The sequence below is a fragment of the Nomascus leucogenys genome, chromosome 24 (assembly GCF_006542625.1).
Source record: "Nomascus leucogenys isolate Asia chromosome 24, Asia_NLE_v1, whole genome shotgun sequence".
NCBI classification, from domain to species: domain Eukaryota; kingdom Metazoa; phylum Chordata; class Mammalia; order Primates; family Hylobatidae; genus Nomascus; species Nomascus leucogenys.
In genome coordinates, this window is record NC_044404.1 from 16,634,232 (window position 1) to 16,652,941 (window position 18,710).

At 44.3% G+C, this 18,710-nt stretch overlaps 1 protein-coding gene across 1 annotated transcript in view; it reads right to left on the bottom strand.

Annotated features, from left to right (window-relative positions):
- FBXO42 (F-box protein 42) overlaps nucleotides 1-18,710 on the bottom strand; it is a 93,459-nt gene that overhangs the window by 32,109 nt on the left and 42,640 nt on the right. The window contains exon 4 of the mRNA XM_003279533.4: nucleotides 14,432-14,566. Within this exon, the coding sequence (XP_003279581.1) occupies nucleotides 14,432-14,566 (135 nt within the window). The remainder of the gene's footprint in view (nucleotides 1-14,431; nucleotides 14,567-18,710) is intronic.

Sequence of the window (18,710 nt, forward strand, 5' to 3'; positions counted from 1 at the left end):
TCTTTTTTTCTCCTCCCTGCCCCCACTACTAATACATTATTTTTAAAAATTCCATATCCAGGCCAGGCGCGGTGGCTCACGCCTGTAATCCCAGCACTTTGGGAAGCCGAGGCAGGCAGATCACAAGGTCAGGAGATCAAGACCATCCTGGCTAACACGGTGAAACCCCGTCTTTACCAAAAATACAAAAAAAATTAGCCAGGCGTGGTAGCGGGCGCCTGTAGTCCCAGCTACTCAGGAGGCTGAGGCAGGAGAATGGTGTGAACCCGGGAGGCGGAGCTTGCAGTGAGCAGAGATCACGCCACTGCACTCCAGCCTGGGCAAGAGCAAGACTCTGTCTCAAAAAAAAAAAAAAAAAAAAAAAAAAAAATTCCATATCCAGGCTGGGCATGGTGGCTAATGCTTGTAATCTCAGCATTTTGGGGGGCCGAGGCAAGCGAATCACTTGAGCTCAGAAGTTTGAGACCAGCCTGGCCAACATGGTGAAACCCTATCTCTACTAAAAATACAAAAACTAGCCGGGCGTGGTGGTATGCGCCTGTAATCCCAGCTACTCAGGAGGCTGAGGCAGGAGAATTGCTTGAATCCAGGAGGCGGAGGTTGCAATGAGCCGAAATTCGCCACTGCACTCCAGGCTGGGTGACAGAGCGAGATTCTGTCTCAAAAAAAAAAATTAAAGAATTCCACATCCAGGCTGGGTGTGGTGGCTCAGGCCTGTAATCCCAGCACTTTCGGAGGATGAGGCAGGAGGATCACTTGAGCCTAGAAGTTCGAGACCAGCCGGGGCAACAGGGCAAGACCCTGTCTCAACAAAAAATTAAAAAAATTAGCTGGGCTTGGTGGCATATGTCTATAGTCCCAGCTACTAGGGAGGCTGAGGCAGGAGGATCACTTGAGCCCAAGAGGTTGAGGCTGCAGTAAGCCATGTTTGTGCCACTGTACTCCAGCCTGTGTGATGGAGTGACACCCTGTCTCAAAAAATAAATAATTTTTAAAAATCCACATCCAGGCCGGGCATGGTGGCTCACACCTGTAATCCCAGCACTTTGTGAGGCCGAGGCAGGTAGATCACCTGAGGTTGGGAGTTTGAGACCACCCTTACCAACATGAAGAAACTCCATCTCTACTAAAAACACAAAATTAGCTGGGTGTGGTGGCACATGCCTGTAATCCCAGCTACTTGGGAGGCTGAGGCAGGAGAATCACTTGAACCCGGGAGGCGGAGGTTGCGGTGAGCCGGAGATCACACCATTGCACTCCAGCCTGGGCAACAAGAGCGAAACTCCATCTCAAAAAAAAAAAAAAAACAAACCACATCCAGCTATTTCAATGTTAGCACCGACGTTTGGGACCTAAGCCAAAGGATGGACTGGGGAATCTTTTCCCAGAATAGATTCTACTGTCTTTTTTATTTTTTATTTTGTTTTGTTTTTTGTTAGAATAGACTCTACTGTCAGCTGCTTTAGTTATACCTGGTACCAGGTTATCAGCCCCAGACTCCTTTGTTTAGACATTTCCTGGTGATATTACCACAGGCTCAGGGAAGATAACCTAAGATTAAGCTTTTCCACTAGACACATGACAGTAAGCTTCATTAATGGGACTGAGAGCCCCATATGTAACCTTTTTAAGGTATCATTTACACTGTAAGAGAAACAGTAATACTCTGGACAGTTATTTCTAGACAGTTCTCTTTTTTTCTTTTTCTTGAGACGGAGTTTCGCTCTTGTTGCCCAGGCTGGAGGCTGGAGTGTAATGGCGCAATCTCGGCTCACCACAACCTCCGCCTTCTGGGTTCAAGCGATTCTCCTGCTTCAGCCTCCCGAGCAGCTGGGACTACAGGCATGCGCCACCATGCCTGGCTAATTTTGTATTTTTAGTACACAGGGTTTCTCCATGTTGGTCAGGCTGGTCTCGAACTCCCGACCTCAGGTGATCTGCCTGGGCCGGCCTCCCAAAGTGCTGGGATTACAAGCATGAGCCACCGCGCCCAGCCTAGACGGTTATTTCTGAACAGTTCTAGCACTGGTCGTCCTCCCTATCCAATTTTTAAGGATATCCTGTGGTCTTCCTACTGACATCTGATATGACCAATACTTTTTCCTGCCCCCACCTCCGAAAGTAAATTAGCTTTTCTGCAAGATTACTCAGTGATTTTGGAAGATATTATTCTTTTAGAGAATAGCCCTAAAAAAAACAAAATTATTTCCAACGGAGCTTCTAACTCTGGATAGCTTGAAAGAAGGGAGGCTGAGGCAGGATGACTGCTTGAGTCTAGGAGTTTGAGGCTGCAGTGAACTAGGACCTATGACTGAGTTACTACACTCCAGCCTGGGCAACAGAGTGAGACCCCATCTCTTGAAAAGCAAACAAACAGAAAGAGGTATCTTGTCTAGCATCCTGCTCCTCACCAAAAAAATTTTAAAAGCAAATCATGTTGATATCTAAAAATTCTCTAAGCTGTGAAAAAGTTTCTTCAAATGATATACCCTCTTCTCATTATCCTTTCCTGACTCTAATGATAAACATAATAGTCAAATAGCTTGGTTATTTCCCTAAAATTCAATGGAACATCGAGGACCAAGGGCAATTACAAACAGATAAAAGAGAATAACAGGAAAAGAAAGCAACAGACTATAAAAAAGAATTACAAGGCAGAGAAAAGAGTAACTCTACAGTGGAAAATCAAAGGTATACTATCTCAACCAGGTGATCCTGGCTAATAGAAACAGTGACAAATCATGTTGACAATATTTTTTTTTTTTTTTTTTTTTGAGACAGAGTCTGGCTTTGTTGCCCAGGCTGGAGGGCAGTGGTGCAATCTTGGCTCACTGCAACCTCTGCCTTCCTGGCTCAGCTGATTCTTGTGCCTCAGCCTCCTGGGTAGCTGGGATTACAGGCCTGTGTCATCACACCTAGCTAATTTTTGTATTTTTTAGTAAAGACTGGGTTTCTCTATGGTGGCCAGGCTGGTCTTGAACTCCTGGCCTCGAGTGATCCACCCGCCTTGACGTCCCAAAGTGCTGGGATTATAGGCGTGAACCACCACACCAGCCAACAATATGTACTCTTGATCTGATGTGATGAGAATGGCATTATATCTCTATGGTCTTCCTCCCAAAAGCCATAACTCCAGTCTAACCATAAAATAAACATCCAAGTTGAAGAGTGGTCTATAAGATACCTGACCAGTATTCCTCAAAACTGTCAAGATCATCAAAAACAAGTTAAGTCTTAGAAACTGTCACAGCCAAAAAGAACCTAAGGAGACAAAAAGCCTAAATGTAATGTATCAAGGATGGGATCTTAGAGCAGAAAAAGGATGTTATGTTAAAGAAAGAAATCAGAAAATCTGAATAATGTATGCGTTTTAGTTAATAATAATGTATTAATATTGGTTTATCACTTTCAATGGCAAAAACCGCAATTACTTTTGCACCAACCTAATAATTGTCACAGTGTACTATACTAATACAAGATGCTAACATACTCCAGTTTTAATTTAAACATAAAATTCCTACTTGAAAACTTCTATCTTGATTTAAAGTAACCAAAAAAGGCAGTATGACTTACAGTGACTCTGTATTAAACAGATGCCAAAATCAGCCTGAGTTTGAATAAAGGGTAATTTATTTCAGAAACAGTGGTTTAAACATTAGTCTTTCAAAGCATCTGTCCCAAGAACTGCTCATTTGTTTTGGGAATTGAACAAAGGCTGAGTCATACAAATCTGATTAAGAATTAAGGTGTTACCTTCAGACAATACTAGAAGGTAAAACATTTCAACTTTCTAGAACCATTTGGCAAAGACTACAATGTACATAATTATACATTCATAATTACTGGCCAGGATTTCCAATGGTTTCTGTTCTACCCTCAATTATTTTACCTGAGTCATAAAGCGATCAATAGAGAACTTCCACCAGGATCCACCACATCTACCCACTCACCAGCACCTGCAATCACATATTCCCTTTTGTTCATACAGATACACAATGTTCTTATCTCAGGCCAACGTCTCCACATGATTCAGTGTTTCTCACTACTTGAAGATACTGCTCTAACAATTCTCCCCCTCTATCCACATCAACTTCTCCCCTCAGGAAGATCATTCCCATCAGCATACATATATGCTATAAAATCTGTCTTCTTAAAAAAACCAGCTGGGTGCGGCGGCTCATGCCCATAATCCCAGCACTTTGGGAGGCCAAGGTGGGCAGATCACAATGTCAGGAGTTCAAGACCAGCCTGGCCAAGATAGTGAAACCCCCGTCTCTACGAAAAATACAAAAAAATTAGGCCAGGCACAGTGACTCATGCCTGTAATTCCAGCACTTTGGGAGGCCAAGGCAGGAGGATCACCTGAGGTTGGGAGTTCGAGACCAGCCTGACCAACATGGAGAAACCCTGTCTCTACTAAAAAATACAAAATTAGCTGGGCGTGGTGTACATGTCTGTAATCCCAGCTACTTGGGAGGCTGAGGCAGGAGAATCGCTCAAACCCAGGAGGCAGAGGTTGCAGTGAGCCAGAGATTGCGCCATTGAACTCCAGCCTGGGCAACAAGAGCGAAACTCTGTCTCAAAAAGCAAAACAAAAAACAAAACAAAACAAAAAATAAAATTAGCCGGGCGTGGTGGCACGTGCCTGTAATCCATGCTACTCAGGAGGCTGAGGCAGGAAAACTGCTTGAACCCGGGTGGCGGAGGCTGCAGTGAGCCAAGATTGCGCAACTGCACTCCAGCCCCGCGACACTGCAAGACTCATCTCAAAAACAAACAAACAAACAAACAAAAACACAACGAACGTCTCAATTCTACATCTGCCTTCACTTAGCACCTCAGCTCCTTGCTCTCCTTTAGCAAAATTCCTCAAAAGAAAAAAAAATCAATGTATTGTTTATACTCAATGCCTTTAACTTCTGTCTTCCCATGCTCTGTCGCCCAGGCTGGAGTGCAATGGTGCAATCTCAGCTCACTGCAACCTCCGCCTCCTGGGTTCAAGCGATTCTCCTGCCTCAGCCTCCTGAGTAGCTGGGATTATAGGCAGGCACCACCATGCCCAGCTAATTTTTGTATTTTTAGTAGAGACGGGATTTCACCATGTTGGTCAGGTTGGTCTCGAACTTCTGACCTCCTGATCTGCCCGCCTTGGCCTCCCAAAGTGCTGGGATTACAGGCATGAGACACCGCGCCCGGCCTGTCTTCCCATTTTCTAAAATGTATTACAAACTGGCTTCCATCCTTATCACTCACTCCACAAGCTCTCTTTACTAAATTTAAGGGTAATTCTCAGTCTTTACATGACTTGACCTCTTCGCTGCATTTGATGCAGCTGATTATTTCCTCCTTTCCTGGAAACGCTTTCCTCATATGCTGGCTTCCCAGATGCCACATTCTCCGATGTTCTCCTTCCTTACTGGGTGCTCCTTTTCGAGTCCCCTGATTTCCAAATGCTGGAGTCTCCCAGGCTCAATCCTTACACCATTCTCTTTTTTGTTTTTGTTGTTCTTTTTGAGATAGGACTTGCTCCGTCGCCCAGACTGCAGTGCAGTAGCGCAAACATGGGTCACTGCAGCCTCAACCTCCTGGACTCAGGTGATCCTCTCCCCTCACCCCTGCCCGCCTGCATCAGCCTTCCGAGCAGCTGGGACTATAGGTTCACACCACGCCCAGCAAATTTTTTTTTTTTTTTTTTTTTTTTTTTGAGGAGATGGCCAGGCTGGTCTCAAACCTCTAGGCTGAAGCAATTCTCCTGCCTCGGCCTCCCAAAGTGCTGATTTTACAGGCGTGAGCCACCACGTCTGGCCTTTATACCATTCTCTGTCTTCACTCAGTCCCTTGGTGATCTCATGCAGCCTCATAGCTTTAAATCTATCTGGATTAGTCCATTCTCACAGGGCTATGAAGAAATACCCAAGACTGAGTAATTAATAAAGGAAAGAGGTTTAATTGACTCACAGTTCGGCATTGCTGGGGAGGCCTCAGGAAAATTACAATCATGGCAGAAGCCAAAGGAGAAACAGGAACCTTCTTCCCGGGGCAGCAGGACGGAGTCAGTACAAGCAGGGGAAATGCCAGACGATTATATAACCATCAATAACTCACTCACTATCACGAGAACAGCATGGGCAAACCGCCCCCATGATCCAATTACCTCCACCTGGTCCTGCCCTTGACACAGGGGGATTATGAGGATTACAATTTGAGGTGAGATTTGGGTGGGGACACAGAGCCAAACTATATTACTATCTAATAGGCTAATGAGCCCTACATGGCTAGCTCTAGCCTGTGTGTCTCCCCTGAACTCCATATACATATATCTCCATCTGGATGTCCTAGTAAGCATCTCAAACTCAATACGTTTCAAGTGGAATTTCTCATCTCTCCTGCCCCTTGCCAACCTTGATCACCCAGTCTTCCCCATCTCAGTTAATGAAAACTCCACCCTTTCAAATGCCCAGGCTAAAAACCTGAAGAGTCATCTTGATTGCTCTCTTTCTCTTTCCTACTCTACATCCAAAATATGAGCAAATCCCTTTGGCTCTATCAAATCCACCCAGTTCTTACCTTTTGTGAATACTTTACTCCAAGTGCCTATCATTTTCAGCCTAGATTATTGCTACCACCTTTTTACTGGTCTCCTTGCTTCCATACTTGCCCTCTTCTCAGAAACCTAAAAAACTAGCCATTCCATTCAGTGAATATGACAATGTCCTTACAATAGCCAGAAAGCCACACATATGTGATACATCCATTTCATTTTCTGTCCATCATCCTCTCCTTTGTTCACTCTGCTCCAGTCACAGTGGATTCCTCAGTATCCCTTGACTATATCAAGCACACTCCCAACTCTGGGTCTTTGCACTGATCACTCTCTGTTTGGAACGTTCGTTCCTCAGATACCCACATGGCTCACTTCTTGTACCCATCAAGTCCTTGTTCTAATGTCGCCTTCTCTCTGATTCCCCTAGTTATAATCCTCCTAGCCATACTGTAGTTTCTCAACAGCACTTTCCATCCTCTAACTTACTGTTATATATTTGTCATTTTTAGTATCTGTCTTCCTTCATTTGAAAGTAGTCTCATTAGGGCTGAGATGTTTGTCAGTTATTGACTCATGTGTCCCTGGCATATAGAACAATACCAGGCACATAGTAGGCAATCCATGAATATTTGTCACATGAACAAGTGAAGGATGAAAGAAGAATTTAACTGAACAGAAGGACTGTAGAGTCATTTATTTTTTATTATTTTTGTAGAGACAGGCTCTTGCTATGTTGCTCAGGCTGGTCTTGAACTCAAGCCATCCTGGCCTCAGAGTGGCCTGGCCTCAAGCCATCCTCCCACTCAGCCTCCTGAAGTGCTAGGATTACAGGTGTGAGCCACTGTGCCTGGCCTGTGCTGTCATTTAAGGGAAGTCAGGCCCTTTGTTTTCAGTGTCAAACTCTCGGCCAGGCACAGTGGCTCATGCCTGTAATCCCAGCACTTTGGGAAGCTGAGGCGGGTGGATCACCTGAGGTCAGGAGTTCGAGATCAGCCTGGCCAACGTGATGAAACCCTGTCTCTACTAAAAATACAAAAAATTAGCTGGGTGTGGTGGTGGGCGCCTGTAATCTCAGCTACTTGGGAGGCTGAAGCAGGAGAATCACTTGAACCCAGGAGATGGAGTGAGCCGAGATCATGCCATTGCACTCCAGCCTGGGAAACAAGAGTGAAACTCTGTCTCAAACAAACAATAATAGGCCAGGCGCAGTGGCTCACGCGTGTAATCCCGGGAGGCCGAGGCAGGCAGATCACGAGGTCAAGAGATCGAGACCATTCTGGCCAACATGGTGAAACCCCATCTCTACCAAAAATATAAAAATTAGCTGGGCATGGTGGCACATGCCTGTAATCCCAGCTACTGGGGAGGCTGAGGCAGGAGAATCGCTTGAACCCAGGAGGTGGAGGTTGCAGTGAGCCCAGATCGCACCACTGCACTCCAGCCTGGCGACAGAGCGAGACTCTATCTCAAAAAAAAAAAATAATAATAATAATAATAATAATAAACAAATGTCAAACTCTCATAACAATGAATTACTAGATACTACTACTTAAATGTTTAATAGGAATCAAAAACTAAACCTCTCCCAAATATTTATTTTCCACTTCAGCAAATGGCCCCACCATCTACGTAGCTGTATAAACCTGAAACATTAAGTCACCCTTGAGTGGCCTTCTCATGCTCCTAAATCTAATTCATTAAGAAGTCTTCGCCGGGCGCAGTGGCTCACGCCTGTAATTCCAGCACTTTGGGAGGCCAAGGTGGGCGGATCACTTGAGGTCAAGGGTTCCAGACCAGCCTGGGCAATATGGTGAAACCCCATCTCTACTAAATATACAAAAATTAGCCTGGTGTGGTGGCACACTGCTGTAATCCCAGCTGCTTGGGAGGCTGAAACACAAGAATTGCTTGAACCCGGGAGGCACAGGCTGCAGTGAGCTGAGACTGCATCACCATACTTCAGCCTGGGTGACAGAGTGAGACTCTGTCTCAAAAAAAAAAGTCTTGTCAGTTTCTTACTGACTTATGCTCATCTGAGTCTTGTCAATATTGATGGCCTTCTATCTAGTCTGGTTTACTTTCTTGCCTTCCTTCATTTCCTAAATAGAAGCAAAATGTGCTCTAAAATGCAAATTGAGGCAGGGAATGGCAGTGGCACTTTGGGAGGCCTGTACTCCAGCACTTTGGGAGGCCAAGGCAGGAGGATCATTTGAGGCTAGGAGCTGAAGACCAGCCCAGGCAACATAGTGACACCCTAGTTCTACAAGAAAAAAAAAAAGAAAGAAAAGAAAATTTCCCGACGTGGTGGTGCAAACCTGTGGCTCCAGCTATGCAGGAGGCCGAGGTGGGAGGATCACTTGAACCCAGGAGTTTGAGGCTATAGTCAGTGAATTATGATTGTGCCACTGCACTCCAGCTTTGGCAACGGCGCAAGATTGTCTCTTTAAAAAAAAAAAAAAAAGTAATCCAGATGATGACATTCCTCTCGTTAAAATCTCAAAGGTTTCTGAGTCCCCACCTTAGTCTGTGAATAAGCTTGCTCCTGTCTTTATCTCAACTCCACCTGCCACTCTCTCCCCTGCTCCTTAGGCTACATCCACAAGGGCTGCTTTAAGCTCCTCTAACATATCCTTTTCTTTGCTGCACCAGGCACATGCCATTCTCACTTCCCTCCACTATTCATTCTTTAGGTCTCAGCCAAAAACAAACAAACAACAACAAAAACAAAGTCTCCTGTTTGAAGTAGGTCTCCCCTAACAGCATGGGCAACATAGTGAGACCCCATCTCTACAAAACAGTACAAAAATTAGCCAGGCATGGTGGTGCACGTTTGTATTCTCAGCTACTCAGGAGGCTAAGGCAGGGGGTCAAGGCTACAGTGAGCTGTGACTGTGCCATTGCACTCTAGCCTGGTTGACCGAGCGAGACCTTGTCTCCAAAAAAGAAAAAAAAAAAAAAAAAAAAAAAACAAAAAACAGGAGCTCTCCCCTTATTCTATACTTCATTCCATTTGTTTCCTTTATAATTTATAATGATTTGCTTACTTGCTTTTTGTTTCTTTCCCGTTACAATATAAGCTCCATGAGGGCAGGAGCCACAAAAGCAGGTGTAAATGGGAAGAGGTGTTACCTCAATGGAAATGTCTGAGAAGTACTAGCTGTGGGTCTCTTTTAGTGTAAAATCTGTCATCCCAACACTCATCACCACTCTACCTCCAATACCACTCTTCCTCCAGATGGAGCACGTCTATCATTTTGAAAGGAACTAAAGACAAGATTTCACTGGGAAATCACATTAATTCCAGCTGGTATAGATGGAATTGTGTCCTCCACCAAATCCATATGTTGAAGCCCTAACGCCAAGGTGATGCTATGGTGGAGATGAAGCCTTTGGAAGACAATTAGGTTTAGATGAGGTCATGAGGGTAGGCCTCATAAGATGAATCCCCTTATAAGAAGCACAAGAGGCCGGGCGCAGTGGCTCATGCCTGTAATCCCAGCACTCTGGGAGGCTGAGGTGGGTGGATCACCTGAGGTCAGGAGTTCAAGACCAGCCTGGCCAACATGGTAAAACCCCGTCTCTACTAAAAATACAAAAATTAGCCAGGCGTGGTGGCACACACCTATAATTCCAGCCACTCGGGAGGCTGAGGCAGGAGAATTGCTCCAACCCAGGAGGCAGAGGTTGTAGTGAGCCAAGATCGTACCACTGCACTCCAGCCTGGGGTGACAGAGTGACAAAAAAAAAAAAAAAAAAGAAAAGAAAAGAAAAAAAAAAAGAAGAACAAGAGACGCCAGAGCTCACTCTCTGCTACATGAAAACACACTGAGAAGGTGGCAGTCTGCAAACCAGGAGCTGGGAAGAGAATCCTCACTAGAAGCCAACCATGCCAGATTCTCATCTTGAATTTCCAGCCTCCAGAACCGTGAGAAATACATTTCTGTTGTTTAAGCTACCCAGTCTATGGTATTTTGTATGGCACCCTGAGCTGACTAAGACACCAACCAATAGGAGAATGCTCTAATCTCATAACCACATAACCAAATACACATGTAAAAAGACATCTGATGCAACAGTATTCTCTATCAAGACTCTCCACTCCCAACCAAAAGTGTTCCACTCCTTACTTGATGCTCTTACTTCTCCAACAACTACACTTTTGAAGTCTGAACACTGTTAAAGCAACTAATGCCTTCCTGTACATACTCTGTTAGAAGACAACCTCACAAATGACAGTGCCCTCCCCTCAGTCACCCTCCAATCTACGTACCTGGATGCACTAAAATGAGTGAGTCAGGTACACCAAGACTTATAAACAATTATGTTTTATTCAGAAGGACTAATTGATGTTGCAGTTAGGAAGTGATTTTGATTAGGACTCATGATAGCATACAGAAACATTGTCTCAGGGCATCTTACATGGGGTTTTTGCCTAAATGAGAATCTCATAGGACTTTTTTTTTTTTTAATTTATTATTTTATTTTGAGACAGAGTCTCACTCTGCCACCCAGGCTGGGGTGCAGTGGCGCAATCTTGGCTCATTGCAATCTCCATCTCCAAGGCTCAAGTGATTCTCATGCTTCGGCCTCCTGAGTAGCTGAGGTTACAGGCACATGCCACCATGCCCAGCTAATTTTTTGTCTTTTTAGTAGAGATGGGGTTTCGCTATGTTGGCCAGGCTGGTCTGGAACTCCTGGCCTCAACTGATCCTCTCACCTCAGCCTCTCGAAGTGCCAGGATTGTAAGCGAGAGCCACCAAGCCCAGCCTATTTTTTGAGACAGGGTCTCCCTCTTTCACTCAGGCTAGAGTGCAGTGGAGCGATCATCACTCACTGTAGCCTTGAACTCCTGGGCTCAAGCAATCCTCCCATCTCAACCTCTCCAGTAGCTAGGACTACAGGCACATGCCATCATGCCCGGCTAATTTTTAACTGCTTTGTAGAGACAGGGTCTCACTATGTTACCCAGGCTGGTCTCAAATTCCTAGCCTCAAGACATCCTCCTGTCTCAGCCTCCTAAAGTGCTGGGATTACAGGAGTGAGTCACCATGCCCAGCCAGGACTCTTTATTAAACAACTGTTTTTTATAAGTAGACACTTTAAAAAGCTCAGGTTTTCCTCCTTCTAAAACTAGCCTCTAATTGCAGATTACGGTGAGGGAGTAACTAGATTCTTTGAGACATTTTGTTAGAAAATTACTTTAAACATTCAGGAGTTTGTACGTTTTATCAAAGGGAATATTCCAAATGCTCTATTTTTTAAAATTCATATTCCATACAGAATGTAAATGATCGAAGCAGTTATTCCTCCAACATTTCTACTTTGGGAATTTCAAAGCATAACCTTTTCTTTGGCTTCCTTCCCTCCGTCCCTCTCTTCCTCTTTTCTTCCCTTCCTCTCTTTCTCTTTCTTTTTTCTTTTCTTTTCTCTTTTCCCTCCCTCCCTCTCTCTTTCTTTCTTTTTTGAGACACAGTCTCACTCTCGCCTAGGTGTCTAGGGTTATATTTGTGGGCTCAAGCAATCCTCCCACCTCACCCTCCCAAGTATCTGGGACTATGGAGGCATGCCACCATGCCTGGCTAATTTTTTATTTTTATTTTTTGTAGAGATAGGGGGTCTCACCATGTTGCCCAGGTGAGTCTCGAACTCCTGGCCCCAAGGGATCCTCCTGCCTTGGCCTCCTAAAGTGCTGGGGTTATAAACTTGATGGTTTAAAAAAAGTCTTATTCCATATTACAGGGAGAAATAAGCACAGTAGTTGGCAGAGGCTATGAAGGTCCCCAAACCAGAGCTCCATTTTCACAAGAAAGAGCACCACCCATGCTAAATTATCAAAGGCATAAAGCTTGGTTACAAAATAAAGACAGTAATAGTATTTTGTGACTGAAACTATCAAAGCTCCTCTGAAATAAGACCTGTACAAAATCCCACGCACGGTGGCAATAGGATGCTTAAGCTGAGAAGATCTTCTACATTTTAGAATCCGTAACTCAGCTGAGACTGCAGTAAGCTGTGACTGTGCCACTGCACTCCAGCCTGGGTGACAAAGCAAGATCCTGTCTCAAAAAACAATACAAAACAAAACAGAAGCTGTAACTCCAAATTTTAATCAATTTGCACCAAGTACAATATGGTATAAAGGGCTAGAAAAGGTTATTCTCCAAAGTACAAAATTCTCAGGGCCCTGAAATAGTTCTAGCTATCAAACTTTTTATACGATTACCATTTCTTTATTATTCCAATAGTTTTTGTGAGTTTTTTGTTGTTTTTTTTTAAGATGGAGACTTGCTATGTCACCCAGGATGGAGTGCAACCTCCACCTCCTGGGTTCATGAGATTCTCCTGCCTCAGCCTCCCAGGTAGGTGGGATTACAGGCACCCATCACCATGCCCAGCTAATTTTTGTATTTTTAGGAGAGACAGGGTTTCATTATGTTGACCAGACTGGTCTCGAACTCCTGACCTCGGGTGATCTGCCCACCTTGCCTCCCAAAGTGCTGGGATTACAGGCGTGAGCCAGTGGGCCTGGTCTGTAGGTTTGTTTTTGTTTTTTATGAATGGCACAAACAGCCTTTATTGGTTGTGACAGGAAGTGGAAGAGAAGGGGATATAATAGCTCCTGCTCCTGGAGTGGCCATCTGCAGACTGGACCACCACCCTCCTACCCTCCAAATGCCAATAATTTTAATAAAGAAATTCATCTACACAAAGCCCAGCTCCACCCATGGCATCCACTCAGTAGGCTCCTCCTATATTTGCCTAATGCAGGCGAAAGGAACAGGAACTTAAGTTTTAGGGAAGCAAAATGCAGCTTCTTCTCATAAATAGGTTTAAGCCCCTGGCCTAGACATTCACAGTAGCGGTTATAGAAAGGGAAACATAAACTAGCCTTTTTAGCCCATTTAAAAATAGTCATTTAGTACTACTCCACATTTCTCCCAGAGAAGTGCAGTAACTTATTTATAGTTACATGGAGAATTGGTGACTATGCCAGGAAATGAAACTCATGTCCCCTCACTCTTAGTCCAGTGCCCTTTCTAATATACAATGATGCCTCCTATCTGGTAATCAAAGCAGTAAGGCAAGGCCTAAATAAATAAAGAACTTGCCCAACGGAAACCCAAATGTCCTTAGTCCTAAGGCTGAGTCCTAATACTAAAAGGCCAAATGAATGTTTTGGGAAAAGCTTGCCAACAAACCTAGCAGAATATTTTATACTCAGTGGACTCTATTTCTCCATCACACCAACCCCTCCAATCTATGCCTCCTCAAATTGCCCTGCCTCATGAGTGCAAAAACCATTGTTTTTATTTTTTCCCCCAGGAGAGGTTAGGTCAAAAATAAGAAAATAATCTAGTTTCTTTCTGCCAGATTTCTGGCATAGTGGGACTGGGCAGGAATGTACCTACTGTGGAATCTTCCCACACCCCTGGGTTGTTAAGAGTAACTAGCAGAGGCATGTCCCATACACTCCCCAAATATCTGAGCTGGCAACAACAAAAGATATTCAGAGACCTTAGCCCTAGGACAATAGCTTCTGTCAGTCAACTACAGTTCTCACGACTCTGTGTTTCTGTTCTTACTTCAACCTCCTACCAAATGATGTATCACACCTGTATGAGTATACTTGAGAAAACCATGCAAATGAATTCACACAGCAGTACAGCAATTTTGGCAGGGCACCATTACTAATGATAAAGTATAATTTGACAAAAAACGAAGACTTACACAAGCATACTACTATTATCATTTACATGGCACATTAAACTTAAGGACCTGAGTCCCAGTAACCTATCCTTGAGACCAACACCAAAAAAGATCAGGTAGAGTTTCCATGCCAAGGGAGTCACCTGGTAAGGAGGCAAAGATCAGCATTTCATCTCTTACCTGAAGCCAAAGGTCGGATCCACTCTTTGCTGTTTAGGTCAAGTCTCCAGAGGTCATTGAAAGCAGCATTGCAGCTGCTCTGGGTACAGCCTCCAAACACATACATAGACTGATTAGCATCATAATAGCATGCACCTAGAAAGAAAATACACAAATAACTGCTGTGAAAATTCTGAGGCCCTTCCAACATTTTAACCATAACATTTATTTTTCAAAGCTTATTCCACACATTCAGCAGTTTTGTTACCAAGTACCAAATTTCTATTACGAGCCTCTTGTCTCCAAGTGGATCAATATATTACCCTTTAAAACGAGGTCCAGAGGAAAGCTACGAAAATTTTATTTCTGAGCACACTAAGCAAGTTGACAATGATGTAACAGTGTAAGTCCAGTAAGAACATATAATAATTCACATTGAATGTGCTCAAATGAGGGAAATTTCAGCACAGCTACATAATTAATCTCAATCTGCATCATTATTCTCTAGAGCTAAGCAAAGATAATGCCAAAACATGAACTGTGTCCTCCCATTCCTTTCCTCCAATCCTCCTATTGTTTTTGTTTTCAAATTAAACCTGAAGCTCAAATCAATAAATGAATCTTTTTTTCTTTCTTTTTTTTGAGATGGAGTCTCCCTCTGTCAGCCACGCTGGAGTGCAGTGGCACGATCTTGCAACATCTGCCTCCCAGGTGCAAGCAATTCTCCTGCCTCAGCCTCCCAAGTAGCTGGGATTACAGGTGTGCACCACCACACCCAGCTAATTTTTTTGTATTTTTAGTAGAGATGGAGTTTCACCATGTTGGCCAGGCTAATCTCGAACTCCTGACCTCAGGTGATCCACCCGCCTCAGCCTCCCAAAGTGCTGGGATTACAGGCGTGAGCCACCATGCCCGGCCAATAAATGAATCTTTGTATGACACACAATGAAATGATTTTAATCAATACCATGAAGTAACCACACATAAAGTCCAATGTGATTGAGGAAATACAGTTTTTATTAATTCCAAAGGCCAGTGGGGGAAACTCAACAGTAGTATGGTCTTGGACTAGTCCTAAAGCAACAGACTGAAAAAGCATGGAAATCATTAAGTCCCAATATGTATGCAAGAGCTACCAAGGCATGCTGGTTGAAGCCGACTAGAAAACAGAACGGTAACATTTAAAAAACACCAGGATCTCTAAGAAAAGCCTTCTTTGATTAGATGATTGTATACACATCACCAGGCATTCCTAACAAAAAGAGGCAATGACTATGAAAAAGGCTGTTACCCCAAAACTACAAAGACCAAAGCCAGAGTCTAGAAAAGATGCATGAGTGCTAAGTTCTGCCCCTTGCAGTCTCTATCCTTTGGAAATGACAATCACATTCCTTACAGCCTTGCATTTGCCATCTTGGATTTCAGGAAGAGGCCCAAGCAAAGCTTTCCTTGCCATCCATTTCATGCACACAGGAGGTAAAAATTAAATTAAATTAAATTAAATTAATAAAAAAGACCTCTCAATGTTCATGTGAAACTAACGGTTCAGTGTCATATAAAAGGAAGGGGAAAGGAAAAAGAAATTCACAGATTCAGGCCAGGTGCAGTGGCTCATGCCTGTAATCCCAACACTTTGGGAGGCTGAGGCAGGCGGATCACGAGGTCAGGAGTTCAAGACCACCCTGGCCAACATGGCGAAACCCCGTCTTTACTAAAATTACAAAAATTAGCCAGGCGTGGTGGCGCATGCCTGTAATCCCAGCTACTCAGGAGGCTGAGACAGAAGAATCGCTTGAACCCAGGAGGCGGAGGTTGCTGTGAGCCGAGATTGCGCCACTGCACTCCAGCCTGAACGACAGAGCAAGACTCCATCTCAAAAAAAAAAAAACCACACAAACAAGAAATTCACAGATTCATTGCCCTGTGCATGGCTTTAATGATCATCTAGCATATTTGTAGGTCTAATTCAGTTTAGCACACCAATATTTTTAAGGTCTCTTCTGAATTCTGGCACTAGTTACCCGAGTTCAGAAAAAGGGAAATGCTACTACTGTTGACTCATCCAATGCCACTACTATAATCACCTCTGTGACATACACTATACTAGAATAAACTCCCCCCCACCCCGCACCCCCTGCTTTTTTTTTTTTTTTTTGAGACAGAGTCTTGCTATGTGGCCTAAGCTGGAGTCCAGTGCCACAATCTTGGCTCACTGCAACCTCCACCTGCCAGCTTCAAGCGATTCTCCTGCCTTAGTCTCCCGAGTAGGAGTAACTGGGATTACAAGCACACACCACCACACCCAGTTAATTTTTGTATTTTAGTGGAGATAGGGTTTCACCATGTTGGCCAAACTGGTCTCAAACTCCTGACCTCAGGTGATCCACCCCCCTCAGCCTCCCAAAGTGCCGGGATTACAGGTGAAAGCCAATGCGCCCAGCCCCCTACCTTCTTTTTTTTTCCCTTAATTTAGCCCTCCTGTTAGACCCCTGGGACTCTCTACAGTAAGAAGGCCAAGTCAGAAAACTGAGCAAGAGGTAATGAAAGCAGTATGTTTAGTGCCTTAAACCCCATAATCTCAGTTAGTGGAAGGGTTAAATCCAAATTATCTGACCTCTGACACTGTGGAATAATGGAGCTGCAGGCTTTTAAAATTACCAAAGAAATTAGAGAAAACAGATGTGAAGAAATAAAATACCATCTAGCCATCAATAGGCTCACACCTGCAAAATATTTACTGTATCCCCAGAACTCTACTAAGAAGTCAAGTCCAGGCTGGGCATGGTGGCTCACGCCAGTAATCTCAGCACTTTGGGAGGCGGAGGCAGGCGGATCACAAGGTCAGCAGATCGAGACCATCCTGGCTAACACAGCGGAAACCCTATCTCTACTAAACGTACAAAAAAAAAAAAAAAAAAATTAGCCGTGCGTGGTGGCAGACGCCTGTAGTCCCAGCTACTTGGGAGGCTGAGGCAGGAGAATGGTCTGAACCCAGGAGGCGGAGCTTGCAGTGAGCCGAGACCCCGCCACTGCGCTCCAGCCTGGGCAACAGAGTGAGACTCCATCTCAAAAAAAAAGTCAAGTCCAATGAATCCATGGCTCACATATCAGATCTGTTAAGAACTACAAATAACAGGCTGGGCACAGTGGCTCATGCCTGTAATCTCAGCACTTTGGGAGGCTGAGGCGGCTGGATCACCTGAGGTCAGGAGTTCGAGTCCAGCCTGGCCAACATGGTGAAACCCCTCTCTACTAAAAATACAAAAATTAGTCTGGCATGGTGGCATGCACCTGTAATTCCCAGCTACTGGGGAGGCTGAGGCAGTAGAATCACTCAAACCTGGGAGGTGGAGGTTGCAGTGAGCTGAGATTGTGCCACTGCACTCCAGCCTGGGCGATAGAGCAAGACTCTGTCTCAAAAAACAAAAACAAAAAACCAAAGAACTACAAATAACAAAGGATCAAGTTAGAAGACATTAGCCAAACAAAAGGACAATTACTGGAGCCACATTTTAATCTCCACTAAAGGAGCTCAACTCCAGATATCCTGGTCCTCTTAGATATATCTTGACCTAGTAATCCTAAAAAATGGGGCAATTTTGAAATGAGCCAACTGGTACCAGGTTGGGTCAGTAAAAGAACATTCTTCTCCTCTTGATATTCCAGAACTCCAGAAAAAGAAATTAGCAATGTCCTATGAGTTCTTTATTTATTTATTTTCTGAGATGGAGTCTTACTCTGTCACCCAGGCTGGAGTGCAGTGGCACGATCTCGGCTCACTGCAATCTCCGCCTCCTAGGTTCAAGTGATTCTCCTGCCTCAACCTCCCAAGTAGCTGGGATTACAGGCGCCCGCCACCACTCCCAGCTAGTTTTTGTATTTTTAGTAGATACGGGGTTCCACTATGTTGGCCAGGCTGGTCTCGAACTCCTGACCTCAGGTGATTCGCTTGCCTCAGCCTCCCAAAGTGCTGAGATGACAGGCGTGAGCCACCGCGCCCGGCCAATGTCCTATGACTTCTGAAACCTTAACTAGTGTCCATTATAACATTGCTTAATAAAACAAATCCATGATTTCATACCTAAAAGAGTCAAGGTTTTGTTACGTCTCCCAGTTCCTCACAGATAACTTCTTGGCAGCTGCTTCCTTAGTGTAGCAAAAGAACACAGTGTCTGTATTTTTTAAAAAGGTCGCAAACATTTTTCCTTTTTTATTTTTTTTCCTCAAGACAGAGTCTTGCTCTGTCACCCAGGCTGGAATGAAATGGCACAATCTTGGCTCACTGCAACCTCTGCCTCCT